The sequence below is a fragment of the Phlebotomus papatasi genome, chromosome 3, assembly GCF_024763615.1.
Source record: "Phlebotomus papatasi isolate M1 chromosome 3, Ppap_2.1, whole genome shotgun sequence".
NCBI lineage: Eukaryota > Metazoa > Arthropoda > Insecta > Diptera > Psychodidae > Phlebotomus > Phlebotomus papatasi.
The window spans coordinates 527,097-549,552 of NC_077224.1; the positions used below are offsets into that span (position 1 = coordinate 527,097).

General features: G+C 34.0%; 4 protein-coding genes across 5 annotated transcripts in view; 2 read left to right on the forward strand and 2 right to left on the reverse strand.

Annotated features, from left to right (window-relative positions):
* LOC129806348 (serine/threonine-protein kinase NIM1) overlaps positions 1-6,721 on the reverse strand; it is a 60,595-nt gene extending 53,874 nt beyond the window's left edge. For both annotated transcript variants that reach the window (XM_055854902.1, XM_055854901.1), the window contains exon 1: positions 6,127-6,721. The gene's annotated coding sequence lies outside the window, so the exon portion shown is untranslated. The remainder of the gene's footprint in view (positions 1-6,126) is intronic.
* A 3,190-nt stretch (positions 6,722-9,911) lies between these two features.
* Positions 9,912-11,165, forward strand: LOC129806381 (male-enhanced antigen 1). The gene has a single exon (XM_055854935.1). The coding sequence runs from the start codon at positions 9,912-9,914 to the stop codon at positions 10,374-10,376; it is 465 nt and encodes a 154-aa protein (XP_055710910.1). The 3' UTR covers positions 10,377-11,165.
* Positions 10,374-16,108, reverse strand: LOC129806336 (phospholipase A-2-activating protein). The gene is made up of 4 exons (XM_055854881.1): positions 15,893-16,108; positions 15,650-15,822; positions 14,301-15,585; positions 10,374-11,123 (listed from the first exon to the last, which is right to left on the reverse strand). Exons 1-4 carry the CDS (start codon positions 16,030-16,032, stop codon positions 10,412-10,414), a joined length of 2,310 nt encoding a protein of 769 aa, XP_055710856.1. The 5' UTR covers positions 16,033-16,108; the 3' UTR covers positions 10,374-10,411.
* A 40-nt stretch (positions 16,109-16,148) lies between these two features.
* On the forward strand, positions 16,149-21,239 carry LOC129806362 (PI-PLC X domain-containing protein 3). The gene is made up of 2 exons (XM_055854916.1): positions 16,149-16,359; positions 19,790-21,239. Exon 2 carries the CDS (start codon positions 19,812-19,814, stop codon positions 20,790-20,792), a length of 981 nt encoding a protein of 326 aa, XP_055710891.1. The 5' UTR covers positions 16,149-16,359; positions 19,790-19,811; the 3' UTR covers positions 20,793-21,239.
* Positions 21,240-22,456: the final 1,217 nt, after the last annotated feature.

Genomic DNA, 22,456 nt, shown 5'->3' on the forward strand with positions numbered 1-22,456 from the left:
CTTGCACAATTTATTTTATTTTATTTTATTTTATTTTAAGAAACAAGGGAGTAACTCAAGTAAGTTGATTAAAAAATTGCCCATAACTTAGAATTACACGAAGGCAACTAAGAAAAAATATAATTTTAAAGAAAAAATTATGTAAGTTTCGCTGTTTATATTAAAGCTCAGACCAATAGAAAAGAAATAAATTGTTTTTGTTCAGACATTAAATTGAGATAATTATATACACCAAATTGAATCTTTCATGCTGTCTTCTAAATTGTCTTGAAGAATTTTTTAAACAATGCGTTATAAAACCATATCGCAGTGGCACTAATAATGACATTTTGAAAATTTTTCAATTTATCGATTATACAATACATTTTATATACTTTCACACCCTGTTTTAACTTCAAAAGCTTCTCAGAAGATTTTCCCTCAATTTTAGATTTTAGATTTACGAAACCCTTAATTGCCGTATAAGTGACGTTTTAAAATCTTTATAGAAGTTTAGTAAAATACCGGGCTAACACAAGCAAGGTGCCACTTGGATTGTCCCATTTTCATTCATTTGGACCACATAGAAAAATGAAAAATTCTTAAACGGAAACACCCAGGAATTTAAAGTCAAATCCCAACCGATGAATGCCAATGCCCTGATTCTGAATCCTTGATCATTTAGTTTTAATTTGAATATACAAATCTCAAGACATTTTTCAGTTTTCAGCTAATGCTGAACTTAAGTTCCCAATCTCTTAGCGTGAAAGAGGTAGAGATTCTAGCACATTTCATTCGCTCAGAGCTTCTAAGCTGAAACGTCTCGAGAAGTCACGTCCAATTTAATTTAATTCAAAAAATAACATTTCTATAACTAATTGACCGAAATTGAGTGTTTTAATGATGTTTTAGAAATAAAACTTGAGAAATAAATATTTTAAAGAAGAAAATTGTGTTAAATTTTTGTATATTTCAAGCTCGCTTAGACATTATACGTCTCTAGTAAAAACGTCAGTAAAATGGTCTTCCGACTATAGAGGTTTAGCTTAGTTCCCGTACGTCTCCAAATCCTAAATAGCGAGCAATTTTATTGCTTTTTGAGAGCCTATGGTAGTTTACTTTAATTCTACAATCCTATGCTAATTTCCAAATTTCCAAATTTTTCCAAAAATTCGTGATTGATAAGGAATTAGAGCAGTTAAGCCATATGGCTAAGCCTTAAATCTGAAGCCCGTATAATATTGGCGTTGTGCGATATATTCAAAATATCTGCTTGTGTATTTCCTTATAAGTAACCTAACACACTGATAAGGGGCTCTTCTGTACAATTTTTATAATCATTAAATTTCAAATAATCGTTATAAACAGCTTATTTAGGAAACAAAGATGCATCTTGAAATATTTCTTAGTTTAAGTCAATAGTAAGTTAATAGTCTTCAACATCGATAAAAAAAACACTACGTGAAAAAAGGAAAGCTTTCAGGCTTCGTCCACACTTTGGCTTCGAACACTTTATATTTTTCAAAGTATTTTTTCCATATTCATTGTATCTAACCTAATCTAACCTATTTTAATACCCAGTCTTATGTCAGACATTTCCTGAACAGAATTAGTCGGATTTATTAAAAAAAAAGTGAAGTGTGCGAAGCTTGAAAGGCTTCCCCTACTTAACATTATTAAATGAAAAACAATTTTAAAAAATATTCAAACTTTATAGAAAAGCAACAATAAATCATATCCCTTTGGCTGTGATTAAATTCCGAAAACATTCAGGAGTCCAATTCAGAAAGCCTAATTAAAAGTCATAGAGTTTATCATCCAATGACAAAAAAAATTAAAAGGTGAAATTAAAAATAGAATCAAAATTGTAATTGGTGGCAAAAAAGGCGTCATTTTGGCAAGTTTTAAAACAATTATCATGCTCGTAATGTTCGATAACAGCGAGCTGTATAGCACCAATTATATATATATTTGTGATAAAAATACTTGAAATTCCCAAGATAGGTGCCGAGAGAAATGTAGAGTAGGCATTCTTCATTGTGATAGCATGGCAAAAATTTGTCAAGATGGTTAGATAAATATTTCGGCAATTGTGTATAAAGGGAAGAGTGAAAGGTGAGAAGGTGGCAGTTAAGTCAGGAGGAAAAAATAACAATCAGCAATTCCATTGCAATTCTCCTAACACATAGACAAATTGCCACGCGATTTGGCTTAGACTTACGATGAAATCTATTAATATAAATTCAAGTTCTTGCAAATGGTATTACATGATCCACCCTGAGAAACAATCTTAATGCCCATCGCCCGTATTATTTACTCCGCTTCACTAAAAAAAAATTGAATAACATGAAAAGAAAGCGAAGCGTACGACTCTACCCAGTCGCTATTCACCTTATCATAAAGTATGTAAAATGACTTAATGTTTCAATACGTATTGTACATAATTCTTTTGAAATTCTCATTCTTTGAAAATATGGGGAACTGGCAAATTGAGATAAGACGTCAGTAATTGGAGGTATATTGAAAAACTTCGATAAAACGAAATCAAATAAGAGCAATAAATAAACATTTCTTGTTTTAAACAAAAACTAAAAAAAAGAGCAACTCTAAATTTGGGGAATGTGCCTTAGTCCAAATTTAAATTCAAATTAAATTAATGGTCACGCGTCTTTAAAATCAATATTTTGTAATAATATTTAAATAAAACAATTTTTTATTTAGAAAATCCCACTAATATCATACTGGAAAAATATTTTTATGAATAACATACACACAATATTCACACTATTCCTGAGTTTATGTAAATTTATGTTTGGCTATCGATACTATTTTATCACACAATAAAAACATTTCTGAAAAATCATTAAAAAATATAAATGTGTCCTTACACGAATAGCTAATTGCCAAATTGATATCAGTTATAGAGCTTAGTGTCACAAATAATAATAGATACATGTTTCATGTAGTAGAACCTGTTATAAATTGAGTTAGAATAGCATTTAATGGAGTCGCCAATAAATTTCGTATTTATATAACAATTTATAAGACGTATCTATACATGGAGGAAAATTCGCGAATATTACAATTTATAAATCTATAAAATAGATTTATACTCTTCTCTAAATTGAAAGCAAAAACATAAAAATACAGACAATATTTTTGGAAGTACAAACTCCATGAACTTTCACATTTTTGTTTATTCACATAATAAAATGGTATTTATTACTTTCGCGGAAAAATATCGAAATTGGAATTTGAAATAACATTGAAAATATTAATCAATTTTTAGAAAGAACAACTTAATAATTCAATTTTTAATTTTCTACATTAAATTATCGATGAAATTTTACTTTCAAAATATTCTCATCCTAGAGAACACTAAAACAACTAAAATAAGAAGTTTCAGTGCAAGTTTCAGAATTCTAAAAGAAAGATTCGTTAATTTTGCTTATTATAAAATCTAAATCAAAATGCATAATGAAAACATTAATTATAAAAACATAACAAATAATCATTCAGTAATTTATAATTTAATTTTAGTTTTATAGTATAGTATTCCTACGAGTTTTACTAATAAAATAACATTTTCAAAAAAGATATAACAGTGTCGGCCATAAGTTTCTTGACAAATCTATGCTCGAGAAACCAGGTGGAAAAAGTGATAGAAAAATAACTTTTTAACATTTTTCTTTTTGTAAATAAGTTGTTTGTGATCCATAAATGTTATTCATGTGTTAAAAAAAATAATTCATTTTATTTCATATCAAAAATAATTGTTTTCTCAAAATTGAGGCCAAAATTTTCTTAACACATTTGTAAAACTTACTCAAAATGGTCAAATACCTAAATCTTTTAATTAATATCTTTTAATTTAATTATTTTAAAGACTCATTATTTAAGAGACAAATGGTGAGTTTGCACATTTCTAAAGTTTGCAATGGTCAATTTATACATATAAAAGTGATGATAAAATAATAGAAGCAAACTTATGGCTTTAACCTAAAGGTGACTTATTGAAAAATTAATGACAATTTAGTATAAATAATTTAATTATTATTGCAACTATAATTCAGAGAAGCCATCTCCCACGTGATGCTCAGGTCTAGGCCCTTATAAAGACTTCACTTCAGACTCAAGTTTAGCTATCTGGCTTAACTTCTCTTACTTCTCTTACTTCTCTTACTTCTCAGGAAAAGATTTATGGGAAATTTTCATCTTCGAATTGGATAAAATATAAGAATTTTATCCCTTTGAATATGTGAGGGTTATCCATCAATAATAAAACAATTACTCTTAATAAAAATATAAAAATAAGCAGTAAAAAAATCAGTCTTATGGCGTATACACACTACAGCAATTTATGTCCATATTGAAGCAAATTCCTTACGCTTGTGTAGGAAAAGCTCTTCAATATGGACATAATTTTCTCTAGTGTGTAGACGCCATTAATGAGCAAATTTAATTTTTTAATTACTTATCTGTGTTTTGAATGGGTAAAATCGTTATCTTACTGATACACGTCCTCAAAAGATTTAAACCGTTTACCAATTTTGCATTTTATTTATATAACTGTAAAGGGAAAATATTAAACAACTAGCATAGAATGTATACGATAGAAGCCTTGTAATTTTCAATATTATTTTGGGGTTGTTCCTAAGTGTAATCTTAATTGAGCCTCTGTACTCTTTCTGTTAAGGGGTTACTAGGTCAAGAAGACTAAAAAACTTATTTTCCATTTTTTTTAGCATATTAAGAAAGTTATTTAATTCAAACTCTTGGGCATAAAAAATTCCACAATTGAACGATACTTTCTGAAATGTTCATGTAAAAATCCTAAAAATTCAGTCGTTGGGACCTGATTTTCGGAGACCTATTTGAAAAACATAACTTTCCAGTGGACAAAATTTCTCGGGATTGATTCATCTCAAATCCAAAAACGAAATATTTTCTGTTAGCTGAGTTAAACTCGTACTTGAACAGGAATTTTTTTACCTTGATTTCAACTTATTCTACCTTCTACCAGACGAAACGGGGTGTAAAGTGTAAAAATATAGTATATTTTTTGAACGAAATTCTTTCAAAAATTCGAAATTCATTTTTTTCAAAAGTCTTCGTTTGAGAGCTAATTTTACTCAGTAAGCTAATTGGGAAATATTTGGTTTTTGGATTTTAGATGAACCTACTCTGAGAAACCGTGTTCACCGGAAAATATGTCTTTTCTTCCAAAATGAGCTCCGAAATTCAAGTCTCAGAGGCTGAATTTTTAAAATTATTAAATCCAAGTTTTCAGAAAATATAGTTTAGATTAAATCAGAGGTGTGCAAGAATCGTTTGAAAAGGAACAAACGTCAAATGAAACTTGTACGTCAATGGTCAAAACTAAAACGCTACTTGATCAAACATATTTTGACGTTTATTCGGTTTCAAACAGTTCTTGAACACCCCTGGATTAAATTATGCACTTTTATATGGGCTTGAATTAAATTTTTTTATTAATGCTGAAAAAATTAGAGAAAAATAAGATTTTTTTCTTTTGTCTATTTTTTGACTCTCGTAACCCCTTAATTTAGATTTTTTTTAGAATTTTTCAAAAAATATATTTTTAAATAATAATTAAACCAATATGATCTATATACGGCGATTGCATATAGATCAAACTCGAATTTAAAAAGATTCAGCTTCAAATCAAAGCTAAGTAAATTAATAAAAGCGATTAGAAAATTAGTAATAAGGTATTATAAATAAATTGGTTCTATTAGTCAAGTTTCTTGATAGTTGTGACTGCCTTACAATCCCTCAGTGATAATTTTCATCCCTTTCAAACTAAATTAATTTCTCCTGAAACTCTTGAAATCGAATCAATGCTTATCGGTCGTACTAGATAAGGCCTCGTATAAGAAATTCTGGGGCACTGCGGGCGGAAATGAGTCAATAAACTAATAAATTTTCGGGAATCTTTTAAAAATCATCCTAAAAACAATTCAACAATTTGCGAATAGTGATTAAATTATTTATTTATTTATTTTATTTTTATTTTATCTTGGAATACGAGTTGAGTTTCATTTATGTGTTTGAGTTGTAGAAAGTCCTTTAAAATTCGTCCCATTTTCTCATGCAAATTGAAAAGCTTAAAGCAGAACCACTCACCTTTTCTCTGATATCAATCTCCTCTGTTCTGCTTTTTTCTGTCCTCCTTGGCAGGAAACTTGATAAAGTTGTTCACTTTTTTTGTTTCTTAATTTTCACACTGGACACCTCCACACATTTTCACACTGCCCCTTCCCAGAATCCTCACATCTCAAATCATTACGGATTTTTTTTCTGTTTTTTCTTCCTTTCCCCAATTCAACCTCCTCAAAATATCCCCAGATTCCTCAGAAGATCACATCTACAAGAATTTTCAGTGCACTTTGCAAAAAAAGACGATGAAAAACATCAAAATAAATAAATGCAGCTAATAATAAACACGGCCTATTATTCCGAGTCTCCAACGCGGAAAATGCCTCACAATGCGCCACCAATTTTCAGGGCGAGAGGAGAAGACGATTGCACTAATTCCCCAAACTACTCTCTTGTGAGCCCCACTTCAGCTCCGGGCGACGCTTTCTGCCCACTCTCACTATCTCTTTTCTCCACTGACAATTGCACAGCCAGGAGAACGCACAAATACCACCCACACTCGACGAAATATCGCGATAAACTGCCAACTGCCAAAAGCGCGCCAATCCGTGTATGCCCAGTTACTGCTTCTTCTTCTTCCATTTGATTTCCCAGTCGACCCAGCTGACGATACCCTGTACATACAGTAGACTCTCGCAAATTCGGCTCTTTTAAGATCGGGCTACTTTTTAATTCGGGCAGCAGTTACATTTGAAAAAAGTTTGTTGTCATTTTTCAAGTATAATTATGATAATCAGATGAATCAAATATGCTCAAATTTGGCATGGTTTGTCTTAGTTTTGATGTGATTTTGCATTATTGAGGGATTTTCATGCAATTTACGATATATATCAGTGTGTAAACTCAATATCTATATGCACATGTCGCCCGAATTTCTGTCTAATTCGGCTGACATTTCGGTCCTATATGCCCGAATTTGAGAGAGTCTACTGTATACAGTACCGCAATAATAGAGAAATGGAAAGTACAATTTTTGTGTTTATAATTATAGGATAGAGTCAGCCCTTTTGGCCACCTAAAGTAAAATCACATTGTAAGGCAATTACGAGTTTATTTAAAACAGGAAAATGGGTCTTATTTCGTGACCTCTAATATAACGAATCAGAAAACCATATTTGATTTTGTATCGACTTGATTAATTCTAAATTATTGAAAGAAATTTTCGACAAGGTAAACAATCACTAAAAAAACATGCGATTCTTAAGAAACTTGTTAATGTTAAGAGAAATTGTTTTGCAATATTTCATATTTTTGATTAAAATATTTGATGTTATTCGTGTTATTCAATGTAAGTCCATTTCTTAATTAACTAAATTTTATTGTAATACCATCCTTAATAAGATTTTCTAACAAATTAAATGAAAATCGGATGTGGCTAAAAGAGCTTACTTTTTTTGGCTATTTACACGTGGCACACCTCGCGGATATCAGTAAAACCAATCGTGACTTTTGACTGTTTTTTACGTCAAATAGAAAATGTTCAAAAAGTCGTTTAAAATACAGTATACTCCCGCTAATTCGGCTCTTTTAATATCGGGCTACTTTTTAATTCGGGAAGCAGTTAAATTTGAAAAAAGTTTGTTGACATTTCTCAAGTTTGATTATGATTATCAAATGAAGCAAATATACTCAAATTTGCCATGGCTTATCTTAGTTTTGATGTGATTTTGCATTATTAAGGGATTTTCATGAAATTTACAATATATATGAGTATGTTCTCTCTAATTTGGGTGACATTTTGGTCCCAAATGCCCGAATTTGAGAGAGTCTACTGTACTCTAATAATCACATAAAATTGGTGTTAAATAAGAATAGAACTTGTGCTGTGTATTTATGAAAGTTTTCGAAAGCTATTTCTTCTGTTATTTTATTAAAGTTCTATTGGGAACAAGTGGCCAAAAGTACTGAAACATGCATAGTTGCATAAAATGCATTTTTTACTGAAATATCCAAAAAATTTTGGGAATTCTCTTGGATTATTAGGAAGAAACGGCTTCAAGATATCTTTGTACAAAATTTCATTTTATCTAAATAAAGATTATAAAAATTACAAGCACATGAAACCTTAAAGTTGCCAAAAGTACATACTCCACCCTACGGATTATCAAAAATTTTTAAAATCAAATTTTAAGTATGCTACGCAAAATAATTGTTCCCGTTTTTTAGATTAATATCTTTCATACCTTACTTTTAACCCTTTAAGGACGATTGGAACACCGGTGTCCCATAAAGAAAATATTTTTTCCTGTCTAACCTAAAGTCATTTTTTTCTTATATTTGCACGTAATTGCAAAGTAGAAGTTTGAAGGAATCTAGAATATTTTGTGCAAGTCTACAGGTATTTACTATATAGTAAATTTTTAAGCTCAAAAATTACGAATTTTTAAATTCTCATATAGAAAATTTATTTTAATTATTTCTTAAACGTCCAACTTATTTTTAAGTAAAACCGTTTTGGAATAAGAATTTACAATACTCAAACATTATATTTTTCATTAAAGTGAAAATTATTTGTCATTGATAACGTCAGAAAAATTATTTAAATTTCTGAGCTATTTTCTTTTTATTGTAAATTTTCGGTCAGCGAAAACTGTCTCGTCGTTAAAGGGTTAAGAAACTCCCAAAATACCAATTGGAAAATATACGTGAAGGACACTGGTTTTGTGCTCCTAGAGGTGAGCATTGGAACTACGAAAATTATGTTGCCGACTGTGTTACTCAGCACTGAATGGAGTATTTTCCGAAAGATTTTTCTTTTGAATTTATTTCATCTCATTCTTGATCTTTCCCATTTCCCATGCGTCCACCGCCGTCTTAGCGTTGATTCCAACCTCCAGGACTAAACGGTGGAAATGTCCTTTCTCTGGTTGTATGTTACGGTTTTACATTTCATTGGGGACAGGCCAGTCAAAAACAGCTAGTCAGCTGTATGGAAATTTAATTTCAGCCTAATTTCATAACTTCTCATAATCACGCTAATCACCACTTTTTTTTGTTTTTAAAATTTGATTTTATTTATTTTTACTTGTTTATTTATTTATTATTTTTATTTATTTATTTTTTATTTATTTTATTGATTTATATATTTACAGTAGAGTTCCTCAAATTTGAACATTTGGGGGGGGGGGTATAGATGACATTTCTCACTCCTCAAATTTGAACGATATTTTCAAAAACGTAACGGAATTCATGTGAAATGCACTTTCCGTCAATTAAGATAGACAACTTTAGAGAATATATCAATGTAATTTATTGTGAAATAAATTAAATTTGTTGCGGAAGTTAATATAAAACGATAATATGGAGGAAATACCAGAGAAAAATGGCACTCCACGCGACGCAAAACTTTCTTCACATAACCTCAAATTTTACATTTTGAACTCAACTGTCGTTCAAATTTGAGGAACTCGACTGTATTTTATTAATATAATAATTTATTTATTTTTTTATTATATATTTATTTATAGATTTTATTTGCTTTTAAAATTCACACGAAGATTCTCAGTGATTTTAATGTTTTTCGTGTAGAGAAAAGTGCAGTGATAAGATTTTCCCTTCCGTTGTATTCTCTAAGGTAGTGTTGACTGACAAACTAAAACACCGTGTGACGTCACGTTAACTGTAGGCTATTCCTGCTGGGTTGGGGAACTGAACGACATTTCCACTGATATTTTTTCAGACAGAGGGCGCGCTTAGTTTATTGTCACGCAAAACCAAAATAAAAGGAGTTTTTCCCAATCAATCCTGAAAAAATGCAGTTTAAAGTGAGCGGAGAAAGTGATCCGGGAGATGGTAATGGTGATGAGATTGTGCCAAACATGGGTACAACATTTTATCAGCAAAACACAAGCGATGACAGTGATAATGACCAGGAAATGTATGATGGATATGAACCCCTTAATGGAGAACCACAAAATGTGGAAGTTTGGGATAATCTGGAGAGCACAGAAGACACAGACATGTCCTCTGGAATTCCTTCGGCTGATGTTCCTCCAGTAGATACTGTAGAGAGAGAAGTTCAGCGGGAAGTTTGGAATGCTGAACGACCGGAATGCCTGACAATCGACTTGGACGGAGACAAAGAACGTGAAATAATGAATGTTATGGCCGGATTCTCTCTTCCTGAGCAAGCAATTCCCGCCTGGGCTCATGGAGTTTCAGAGAAAGAATGGAAGGATGACCTCCTGAAGCGAATACGTGAAAAAAAGTCGCAGTAAATTGCAAAAAAGAAAATATTTATTAGAAGAATTTTTCACACGCCCAGACTCACGCAAAGATCCCTTGAACATCTGGCCAGCTTATCAAATCCATCTGGCAAATTACCCAAAGTAAAAGCCTTGATTTTATCCACGAGAGTATCTACAGATACAATTAGAGCAACAATCTCCTGGCCAACTGGCGTACATGTGAGATTTCCCAAAGCCTGGAAACATCTGTAAGTAGCTTCGAGATCTTCAATCCATTGCATTGTTTCCAGTGAACATTCCCCGAGGATTTTACACTCATCCCCATCGGCTAGTTGCATCTGAGACACTGTGGCATTGAGGAGGAAAGTTGCAACAGCCACTTGAGCATTGACACTTCCCTTCCGGATTTCACTCACTCTCCCCAAAATCTCCCCCAACTTCCCATGCACCAGATTCCTGCCCACCTGGTGGATCTGCATGTTAGTGAGGCACCTCAGAGCCATCAACTGATTCGCTGCTGAATCACTAACACACTCAACTAGAATTTTCATCACTTCCCCACTCACCAGGAGTCCACATGTAGCCTCATTCCTCACCACCAGCCTCACAATGTCCAGCACTGGGAAAAGAATTCCCCGAGGCCACTTCAGGAGACTCCGGAGGCACTCAATCTGCACGTCTGGTGCCCCTCCTTCGCTTCTGGCCACAGCAATAGCATCACTCAGGATGCTGTCATTGACTTTTGCCTCATCCGGAGCATTTTCGGTGTTAAAACTCCTTTAAAAAAAATAATTTTGTGATTAAATTTTTAGTTCTAAAGAGAATTTATGAGTTTTTTTTTAGGCTTTTTAGGTGTAATTCTCTGCAAATCACAGCTATTGTAATCAGCATTTTGGTCAATTTTCCCCGATCGGTCTGATATTCCGATATTGATTTTTGAACATTCCTGATGCCGAAAATAAGGGATACTCTTTTCGGAAACTTTATCGTTTTGAGTTGGGGCAATATCAAGGGCGTAGCTAGGATTTGACGAAGGGGGGGGGGGCAAAAAAATTTCAATGGGTGGGGGGAGGGGGTGTTCATTATTCGGTATTTCCAAAGTTACTTTTTCAAATAAGAAACTATTGAACTCAACTTCCGTACGAGAATCAATGTGCTTGCGGTGTGTGTCAAAAACACAGAAAAGCAGAATGAGATTAAAAATATAACAGGCCAAGAAAATTTTAACGGAATTTAGATCGTGCCAATAATGATCCTTGTATGATAAAACTATGTGCAATAGAAATACTCAAATTTGAACGATATTTTAAAAAACGTACGGAATTCATGTGAAATGCACTTGCCCTAAATTAAGATAAATAACTTTAGAAAATATATTAATGTAATTTATTGTGAAATAAATGGAATTTGTTGCGGATGTTAATATAATACGATAATATACCAAAGAAAAATGGTTCTAATTCAGACTCCTTGCAAAACTTTCTTCACACAATCTCAAATCTTACATTTTAAAACTCAACCGTCGTTTAAATTTGAGGAACTCGACTGTATTATTATTAATCGTGTCGAGGCTTTAGACTCAATTTTTAGCCTCGTGGTGGAAGGATTAGTCAGTCCCCGGGGACTGTCCAGGAGCACCGATTTAGTTCTGAAAAGCTGTAAATACACGTGGAGGTTCCTTGCCATGCTCCCACTTGACTGTACAACAAAAAAGAGTCAATTCCTTTGACAAAAGTGATAAAACTTGTTAATAAAAGTCTTTATTAAAGATCTTAAATCTTTATATCTCTTTGCCGCGATCACATTATAATTTCTTATTTAAATTATACATTTTTTGTAATGTTTTCCAATATTCAAAAATTTTTATCCGTTTCTATTTATACAATACTAATTACATGTAATTAAGTAAATGTATTAATAAGTTTACATTTTAGGTTTTCTACAACTTTTCAAAGCATGGCAAAAATTTACGATAAAATTAACGATCGAGGTCATCACGAGTTCTTAAAGTGGCAATAGGTGTTCCCTTGACCCTATTTGCAGAAAATATGCTGATCGGCAGCATATTAGAAATATCAGTGCCAAAAAAAGAAACTCATTTTAAAAATATTTCAGAAAACAAATTTTTATAAATCAGTATAACTCTTTCTCACGAATGGACTTCTTATGAATTACATCAATTTCATTTTAAAGAAACGTTTTGACGATTATTTTTTCCTACATTTGGAATATTCTGATCTACTATTGAATTGAAATTTATCCTCGTTTAATATGGTTCTCCATATATTTTAGGTGTTTATGTTTAAGTGTTTATGTTTAGGTATACTGAACCTTTCGTCATGGTTTTATCGAACTCAGGATTATAATTTCTTAATAGTAAATATGAGTATGACTTTAGCAAAAGTGAAAAATGTTTTTAAATGGGCGCGAAAACTAAAAAACAGCATTTGATCAAAAGTCAATATTTTCCAAAATAGTTAAAAGAAAGAGACTGGAGGCTTCAAATTTTTTTTTCTAACCTTCGTGAACCATCTTTACTCTTTCGCCTTCTTTGGCATTGTGCGTACGCATGGAAAAACAATTTTTTTAGCCAATTTTGAATCGATAAAATCCGATTTTTTTAGATGAGTACAAATACAAACTAATATAAGGAATGATATAAAAATCTAGGATATTTTTTGTAGGAACATAATTAATTCCTGAGCCAAGATATTTTTGACCAAAAATATTGAATTTTAGAAATATCGCTTCCTTGCAGATGATGTGTTTTTTCGTATTTCCAGAGCAGAATAAGGTAAAACCTCCCGGAACCAACAAATATGATCATTAAAAATTACAAATTGCATAAATTTAAAAAAATAAATCTTGCTTAGATATAAAAAAAACTGTTCAAACTTTTTGGGTAGGCTCACGCTCAAAATTTTAAACGTCAAATACGCCCGTTTCCGCCAATTCTTGCAAATTTGCCAATTTTTAAAAAAAAAAATATATTTTTAGCATCTTTTAATAATAATAATAATAATAATTGCTGGCATAAAATTCCATAGAGGAACTAGGCCTTCCCGCAAGGGTATTTCTAGATCTAGACATACATTGTGATTTTTTTCTTATACAGGGATGGGGTTGTCAGTCCCATGTCCGTGAAATCAAGTGCAGTGAAGTTGACTGGATGCAATCCGAACACCTTTAACGCCAGAAAAATTTCTGGTGACCTAAAGGGCATTCGAACTAGGGACACTTGCTTCATAGAGCGAGTGCTTTACCACTTGACTCATTGAGTGCCAGCATATTTTACAGCATGTTAATGTCAATATTTTGTCTCAAAAAATGCATTTAAAAAGAAACCCTAACAAAAATTTCTATTTTATTATTTTCTTCAGTTTTCCTTGGTTTAACTATGAAATACACATAAAATTTGAAAATCATTTTTGGTTTTTTTTCTTCGGACCTACTTCATTTTGTAATATTTTTGTCGAAAAAAAAAATTTAAGCATTTGAAATATGTATAAACATATACCGAAAATTTGATGAAGCTTGGTCTTACCCTTTGCCTTCAAAGAAAATGACGAAAAACAGCTTGGGACTTCCTTCTTCCCCTTAAGTTTTTTGAGAGCTCGTAAAAAAATAAATATCGGTTTTAACAAATTTTGCCTTTAGTGTTCCACAAGACATTTCTAAAAATATTGTTTAAAAATGTTAAAATTCAGTAAAAAAAAGGAAATTTGCCGTTTATTCCACTTTTTAGGTATAATTTTTTCATTATCTCACGTATTTAAATATTTGATCACAATGTAAGGGGGCAGCGCCCCCCTCCTGTCCCCCTCGCTAAGACCTTGGGCAATATTTTAGTTTGTTTGTTCATTTTTTAACGTAACAAACCGAATTTGCAATGTAAGAATCACACCTTTATAAGCTGATAAAGGCTTATCACTAACTTTTCTGCCCTGTTCTTACCTGAGCTTATTGAGAATCTTCTCGAGATCTGCCACGGCTAGGGTAGCGTATGTGCTGACGGGAAAGTGCTCTCCGGAATTAGTTTGGACAGGCTGCTGAGTTCTGTAGCTAGAGGCCCCTGTGAAGGGATCTACCAGATTGTCTTCACCGAGAGCACTGCTCCCAGACCCGGGGACATACCGCGATGCCCCCGTGAAGGGATCTCTGTAGCCGGAATCCGAAGGTGCCACTGGGGCATTTCCGGAATTTTTTATCACGAAATTGGCCACTTGATCGAGATACACTTGGGGCAGATTGTGTTTGTGAATGAACTCTTGGGCCACGAACCATGGGTCCTGACCTCGATTATAGGGCAATTTGATTGGTGGGGCACCATCTTCGACATCCACATTGAACACAAAGTCATATTCTTTGCCTTGATAGAGGGTTTTCCCAGAACTGGCATTTGTACCACCTGAGGCTCCTGTGACATCGCCCACTAGGCTCCAATTGCCCCTTGTCCACTGGAAACACTCAATCTTCCCATTAGGTTGCCGTACAATTCGGGTCTGACCTTCTGTACCCTCCACCAAAAGGGATTCCGGCCCAGGGAGATCATTAACTTTAATCCCACCCAATTCTGTGCTGTGTTCCCGCTGCCAGACCTCAACAGAAGTCTGGTAGGCCGCTAGAGTGTCAGTAGGAGCCATTCGAGACGGATCCCTCGTGAAAATCCTGACAATCCCATCGCTGCTTCCTGTGACAATATCCCCATTCCGGAGACAAGTCACCGACCACACGGATTGAGCTGGGAGACGGAGTTCTTCCCCAAGAGCCCCCTCAGAGGCACTCCACATTCTCACAGAACTGTCCTCGCCCCCGCTCACTAGCACATCCTCCCCGACGCTTCGATTCAGAGCCATTGTATAAATATAATTATTGTGACCAAAAAGCTCATTGACGCACTCCCCTTCATCATTCCACACCTTAATCACCGCATCATTGCCACAACTGAGAAGTCCTCCATTCCCCATCCCGATCAATCCCCGAACGCAATCACTATGCCCCTTTAGTACAAATATCTTCACTCCGGAAGCATTCCACACAAAAATATTCTTGTCTGCTGATCCTGTCACATACCTCTGTCCACATGGAACAGACTCCACAGCCCACACCGCTGCCTCATGCCCACTCAGAAGCACCGAAGACACCTGATTGGCATCAGAAATCCTCCAAATTCTCCCAGTTTTATCCCAACTCCCAGACACGATACTTCTGGGCTCTAAACCCTTACATAAGCAGCTCACTAAAAACCATAAAATCAATTATTTACTCACCAAAGGGCTCCGACACTCTCACACTCCACCAACCTGTTGCCTTGTGATCCTTCAGGGTGAGAATAGGTACCATAGATCCGGAAGTATAGATACAAATTGTAGAGTCATTGCTTCCTGTGCAAATCCAACCTTCTTCCTCCAGATAAAATACCACTGCTACGTAATTGGAGTGATTTTGAAGACAACCTCTCTCCTTATACACATTTCTGGCCAGAAAAGCCCCAATTGGATAATTAGTATCATCACTATCAGAACACCCAAACAAAAACAACTAACCCATCCTTTGCCCAAACTTTCACTTTCATATCTCTCGATCCAGACAAGATAAAATCACTTCCTTCAGCCACTGTTCGGACATCCAGGGAATGCCCTCGTAACTCACAACTCAATTTGTACTCACTGAGAGACATTTTCATGCAGATTTTCACCACTAAAAGGGCCACGCAGGAGACAAGAAAAACGCCGAATCAGCCAAGCTCAGTGAGGTTATGTGAACACTCTTCCAACTGCAACAAGTCCCTCTTGCGGAAATAAATAGAAGCATTTCATTGATTGGGAAACAGCTGTTTTACGTGTAGTATTATTTGCAGTCTGTCTCTTTGTTCCTGGGTCTTCCTGGGTTATTTTCCTCACACCAAGTGTACTTTACGTCCAAAGAGTAACTCAGAAGTCGCGGGAATAAGCGCAGAATGCAGTAAAGTGTGCATAAGACTAGGAATATAAAAAAACTAGGAGTAAAAAATGTAAGTAAACAAGGAAACATCGTCGAGTAAATTTGTTTTGACTTATGGTTGGTGAGATTTTTAAAGAATACATAGATTATTCAGGATTTATCGTAAAGGAAGATATCCCACGGAAGGGGCATTAAAAAAAATCTAAAATTGCGGAAATAAAAAAAAATACAGAATTTGTTAGTGTTTACTCAGGAGATGCTCGAACTTCTAAGATTGGCATGGGGCTAATATTGCATTTGACCTGAAATACGAAATAGGAAATTTCATATTTTATGACAATTTTCCTAACAGCTGACGTAAAGTGAGAAAAAAACGGGAGTGCGATTAACTTTTTTCCTCATAACTTTAACACTTAGGTGTAAAAATATATCAAAATTTTTTAATGTTAATTTTACACCTTTTTAAGGGTAAAATTAACATGAGAAAGGGTAACTTTAACCCATAATACACCTAAAAAGCATAATATTTACACCGATTTCGGATCAATAATACAGGATAAAATTAACATTTCCGGAATGCTATTTTAACTTTTTAGGATTTTTCTCAGTGTACTTATTAGGTACTTAAAAAATCCTTCATTTAACCCTTTAAGGACGATTGGAACACCGGTGTCCCATAAAGAAAATAATTTTTCCTGACTACCTAAAGTTATTTTTTTCTTATGTCTGTGCATAATTGTAAAGTAGAAAGTTGAAGGAATCTAGATTATTTTTTGCAAGTCTCCAACTATTTGCTATTTAATAAATATTTAAGCTAAAAAATGTCGAATTTTTAAATTCTCAAATTCATAATTGATTTTATTTTTTTTTATACTTCCAATTTTTTTTTAAGCAAAACCCTTTTGGCAATAAAAAACTACAATACTCATACGCAATATTTTTCATTAAATTGAAAAATGTTATTCATTGGTATTGTAAGAAAAATTATTTAAATTTTTGGGCTATTTTTGTCCCTATCATTCATAGAAGCACAAAATATACCGAATCAGATTCTGTTGGACTTTCCAAGGTTAGATGTAAGACTTATCATTGATTATGTTTCTCAGTTTAATTCTTATTGTTGATTTTCATTCCGTAAAAAGTGTCTCGTCGTTAAAGGGTTAATGAAATGGCATAGTTTTGTAGACACCTTTTATTGCCCCACCAAGTCAGGGAACTTGGCAAAGAGGAGGACTTATCTTAAAACGCTTGAGATAAGCCGTGAGGCGCGTATTTTTTCGCGAATTTTCGCGGGGTGCGAATTTTTTCGCTGATTTTTACGGGGCACGAATTTTTCGCGGATTAATCGACTTTAAAGATTTTCAGACACTTTTACGCATTTCTCATCCAATTTTTTTCATTTTCAAGTGAAATTTTGCATATATCAAGCCTGAAAGAGGCTTTAAATGGATGTAAATTTTGAGGCCTCTATCTCTCATAGTTTCCGAGATAATCGACTTTAAAGATTTTCAGACACTTTTACGCATTTCTCATTCAATTTTCCTTATTAATAACGATAAATATGTTACATACAGTTTAAGAATTATTAAACGAAATTTGCATTATTTATGTATAAATATCGTTCGAGTTTGCCACAATCCAAATTTGCAATGAAGGAATCGCACCTCTATAAGCTGATGTAGGTTTATCACTGGCTTTTTCTTTTTCCAAGCTTCCTTTTTCTTTTTTTTTCTTCTTTCACTGCCAAACATTTGTAAGAGGATTGCACCCCATTTGTTGTGTTTTTTTTTTTTTTTTTTTAATAAATTGAAATTGAAAATAATGCACCGCCTCTGCCTAAAAACTTCGGGGGGACGGAAGAAGCATTCTTATCACAGGGAAAACGTACTGAGTGGTTGACAATGGACTTGGCATATTCACCCAACACAAGATATACGACTTTGCAGCATGATTACATTGTATAAATATAATAAAATATCCCGTGGATACTCGCTCCGGCCGTAACCTTGCCTAGCAAACGATTTTCTCTCAATTTTTTGATCAAAAATATCTTACACGCTCGTCCACGGACACCATAATTTTTGGCATAATCTTGTTCATTTTACGAGACTCAAAAAGATACCCAATATTAGTAACGAATTTGTTTCAATAAATAGCTCGTCTAGTATAAAATCGTATCCCTCCTCCTCTCACACTCAGTCACCCGCCACCAACGAAGCGAGGAGGACGCCAAATCTGTGGCAATTTTCGTGCTACATGGTTTCACTTTTTTAATTCGAGATTCCCTTCCTGTCCAGCTGCCAGAACTCGCTGATGATTTTGTCATACACGCACCTGTATAAAATACTCTTAAGTTGATTTTTATTTGATGTTCCTTATGAACTTTCGCTACCGAAATCCATCTCGACTGAAGTATAGGCCTTAACTGTAAGACGAAATCACTTACACGGATTTGTTCCCGACAATGTGAACAAAAAGATTCCCCATATGAGTAACAATTTGGTTCCAAAAATTACCTCGTCCACGGACACCGAAAATTTTTGGAACAAATATGTTACAGATGTAGGAATAATATTGTTATAAAAAATATGTACCAATTTGTTCCTGACACTGGGAACAAAACAGCCGAGTGCAACAAATTCCGTTCCAAATTTCGGGAACAAATTTGTATAAAACGAAATCAACTCAAATTTGTAGACATTTCACCGTATCAAAACGGTTCCAAAAGAAAACTCTAACAAAATTGTAACTATATTTCGTAACAAAACTGTAAAGAAAACTTTTTGGAACAAAAAATATTTTTTCTAGGTACAAATCGATTCCAAAAAAAATTTGTTCCAAGAAAAACTTGTTCCAATATTTTGGTCAGTGTCCAAAAGTTTTTACCGTGTAGATCAGGAATTAATCCGGCTCCTATAAAAATATCCTAGATTGTGGCATCTTTTTCCTTTATAATCGTCTACAAGAAGCTGATTTATATCCATATTTTCCTTTAGGTACTCAGAGTTCTAAAAGGTTCCAAACTTTTTCACAGCTGGAAAAATGTTCTATAGATCTACTAGCCCATTCCGTGGTATATCTTGGGATTTTATTGATCAAAATTGCTTAAATTGAAGAAGGAATATCGCTATACAGTAGACTCTCGCTCAATCGGCTCTTTTTCAATCGGGCGAAAAATTTTGTTGACAATTTTCACGTTTAATTATGAAGCTAATTTGTTCAAATTAATTAAGCTAATTTGTTTGTTTGTAGTTCTTCCTATTTTATCGTGATTCTTTATAATTGAGCCCTTTTTGTGGAATTTACAAAGGCTTTGATGTCCAAATCTATTGATAAACCGGATGACATTTTACCCCAAATGCCCAATTGAGAGAGAGTATACTGTATTTGCAACAGCTGCGATTTATTAAGAGTCTCACCAAATCGAAAGTCATTGAACTGGCCTTTTAAATTGGCGCATTTGGCTTATCAATGGGTTGATAAAAGGCTTTTGTTCACAGTACTTTACCAAAACAAAAAAAAATGTGTGGGAAACTGAGTGAAAATCTTGAGTTCTGGATGACGAATCTTCCAGTACCACTCAAGGATATTCCGGTGATTAATTTAGCCATTCCGGGAACTCACGATTCAATGACTTATGACATGAGAGCTTTGAGTCCCGTGGCACCAGATGCTGAAGCATGCGTTCATGTCTTGCACAAATTCATTCCCTGCGTAATCAAACGCTGGGCAGTGACGCAGAAACTCTCCTTAACAGAGCAACTTCTCAATGGGATTCGCTACCTTGATTTTAGGATTAGTTTTCGCCTCCCCGATGCGAAGTACTACTTTGTTCATGGACTGTATTGTGAAGAAATTGTTGAGGCTCTGCATGAAATTAGGGACTTCCTAGAGAGTCATCCGGGAGAAGTGATAATCCTGGATATTCAGCATATGTATCAGTTTGAGGAGAAGAATCATTCTGAACTGATGGGTATGCTTCAGGATGTCTTGGGTGGAAAAGTCTGGCCCAGAGATGGTCGATTGCTGAAGCAGTGGACACCAAAAGTGGCTTGGGAGAGTGGGAAGCAACTTTTGATAATCTACAGGAATCACCAAGCTCAATTTGTCCAGAGCTTCTGGACTGCTGAGGATTGGCCGACTCCGTGGCCCAATCAGACCAATGTGAGCAAACTGAAGGATTATCTGGAGCAAAGTCTATCCATGCGATCTCCCCAACAGGGATTCGTTACCCAATGTGTACTTACTCCCAATATATCTTACACTGTGCCACGCTTCTTTTCCTCTCTTCAGCGAACTTGTGCCCGTAAAGTCTTCCGGAAGCTTCTCTCCTGGATTGCCACCCAAAAACCCGGACCCTGGCGTCCAGGAGATCAACCTACAGTCAATGTTATCCTGGCGGATTTTGTGGAGATCCAGAACAGTGAATTTTGCAAAATAGTCGTTGATCTGAATCTCAAACTGTACACGGAAAAGATCATCACGATGGAGTCTTCAGCGTGAAAGCTTTCTCCTTCCTGGCGTTTGCTACTCTACCTTCACACTTCAGTCAATAGCGAGATGCCCGCTCAATTCAATTGTGATATTAGTAATTTATTTTTTTTTAGTTTATTTGCACAGCATTAGTTCGGCAACCGGAGAACATCAGACATTCCAGTTCTTGCTGCAGCTTCAGTAAATATTTTTTAATTTATAAAAATAACGACCTAAGGGAAGAGGCTTAAACTTTACAAAAAAGCATTGTGATTACATTGTAAGATTTCCGATCTTGAAATATAGCTCGTTCAAAAGTGGAAAAAGTGAGTTAAACTTATAAAAATCTACTTAAATTTATTAAAAAAAAATATATTCAAGATTCTGTCAATTTTATTTGTTTTATAATTCTGTGTTTCCACCATGACTAAAACGGTATTGTAAGTAGTAATAAATCAATCGGATTGATATCAAAAATCAAAGCATTTTGTAATTATTCTATTCTTCATTTCCTAATGTGTTCTTTGTGAATTAATTGATCCTCAAACGTGACCTTTTGAGCCAATACAAATTCTGCAATTCTCTACCGAATGTAGAAAAAGAATTGTTTTGCCTACACTCGGTTCTGGTGATCTTGGAATAAATACTGCGGAAAGAGTAAGTGAAAATTCTCCAAAAAGCGACTTGAAATTAAGTTTCTTAATTGCATGTATTTTTTTAGTGTGCTTAATGTGTAAAGAAAATGTAAGAATGAAGAATTACAAAATGAAAAAAAAGCAGAAAAATCTTTCATATGAATCAGGTTTATCGTGTAGTAAAAGAAGCGCAAAAATCTATGAATAATGGAAAATTATGCACGGCAGTGTTCATAGACCTAGCCCAGGCCTTTGATAAAGTTTGGCATCCGAGTTTAATATTCAAAATCAAAGGATAGGGTAATTCAAAACCATTTTCAGAAGCTTTCACTTTGACAGAAGATTCAACATTAAAGTTCATAATTTTTCTGAAGAGAATTACATAAATTTGCTCCTTGACTCTTCCAGAATGTTATTATTTAGTGAAAATTCTCTAGATATAATTTGAAAACTTCTTAAATACAAGAAAAATACGCGAGTGTAAAATGCTTCTATTGGAAACAAATTAATCCAAATGGAGACAAGGAACAGTTTCTAATTGGAGACAAACAGTGTAAGAAGTGTAAGTGAAACCGCGACGAAAGGCTTCCAAAACCTTGTTGAATTGCTCTTGAGTGCAGGATTTGTTCTTATTCCTGGTCTTTTCCCCTTTCCCATCTAAAACAATAAGAAAATCTCTCCAAAAAAAAATCATATTTCTGGGGTTTCCTATTGAAGCATTTGCAGACACTTCAAAAAGCCCTTTTTGTTCACGAAATAGCTAATTATTTCATTTGAAAACTTCACGTACCGTTAACAATAAAGATTAGCACTTAATTTAACTAAAATTAGCCAGAAATATGACATAAATGTTAAACAAAACGAATAAACAACAGTCACCTCATTGTGTTTTTAGCAAGCTATTTATCGCCTTATTTTTACTAAAATTAGTTTTAATACGTTTAAAAATGAATTGATTTGTAGAGGTGAATTTGGCTCTTATTTTGGACAACATGGTTATTAATTTGGACAACTTGACTGTAAATTTGGACAGCTAGTCCGCCTTAACAGGATGCCCAT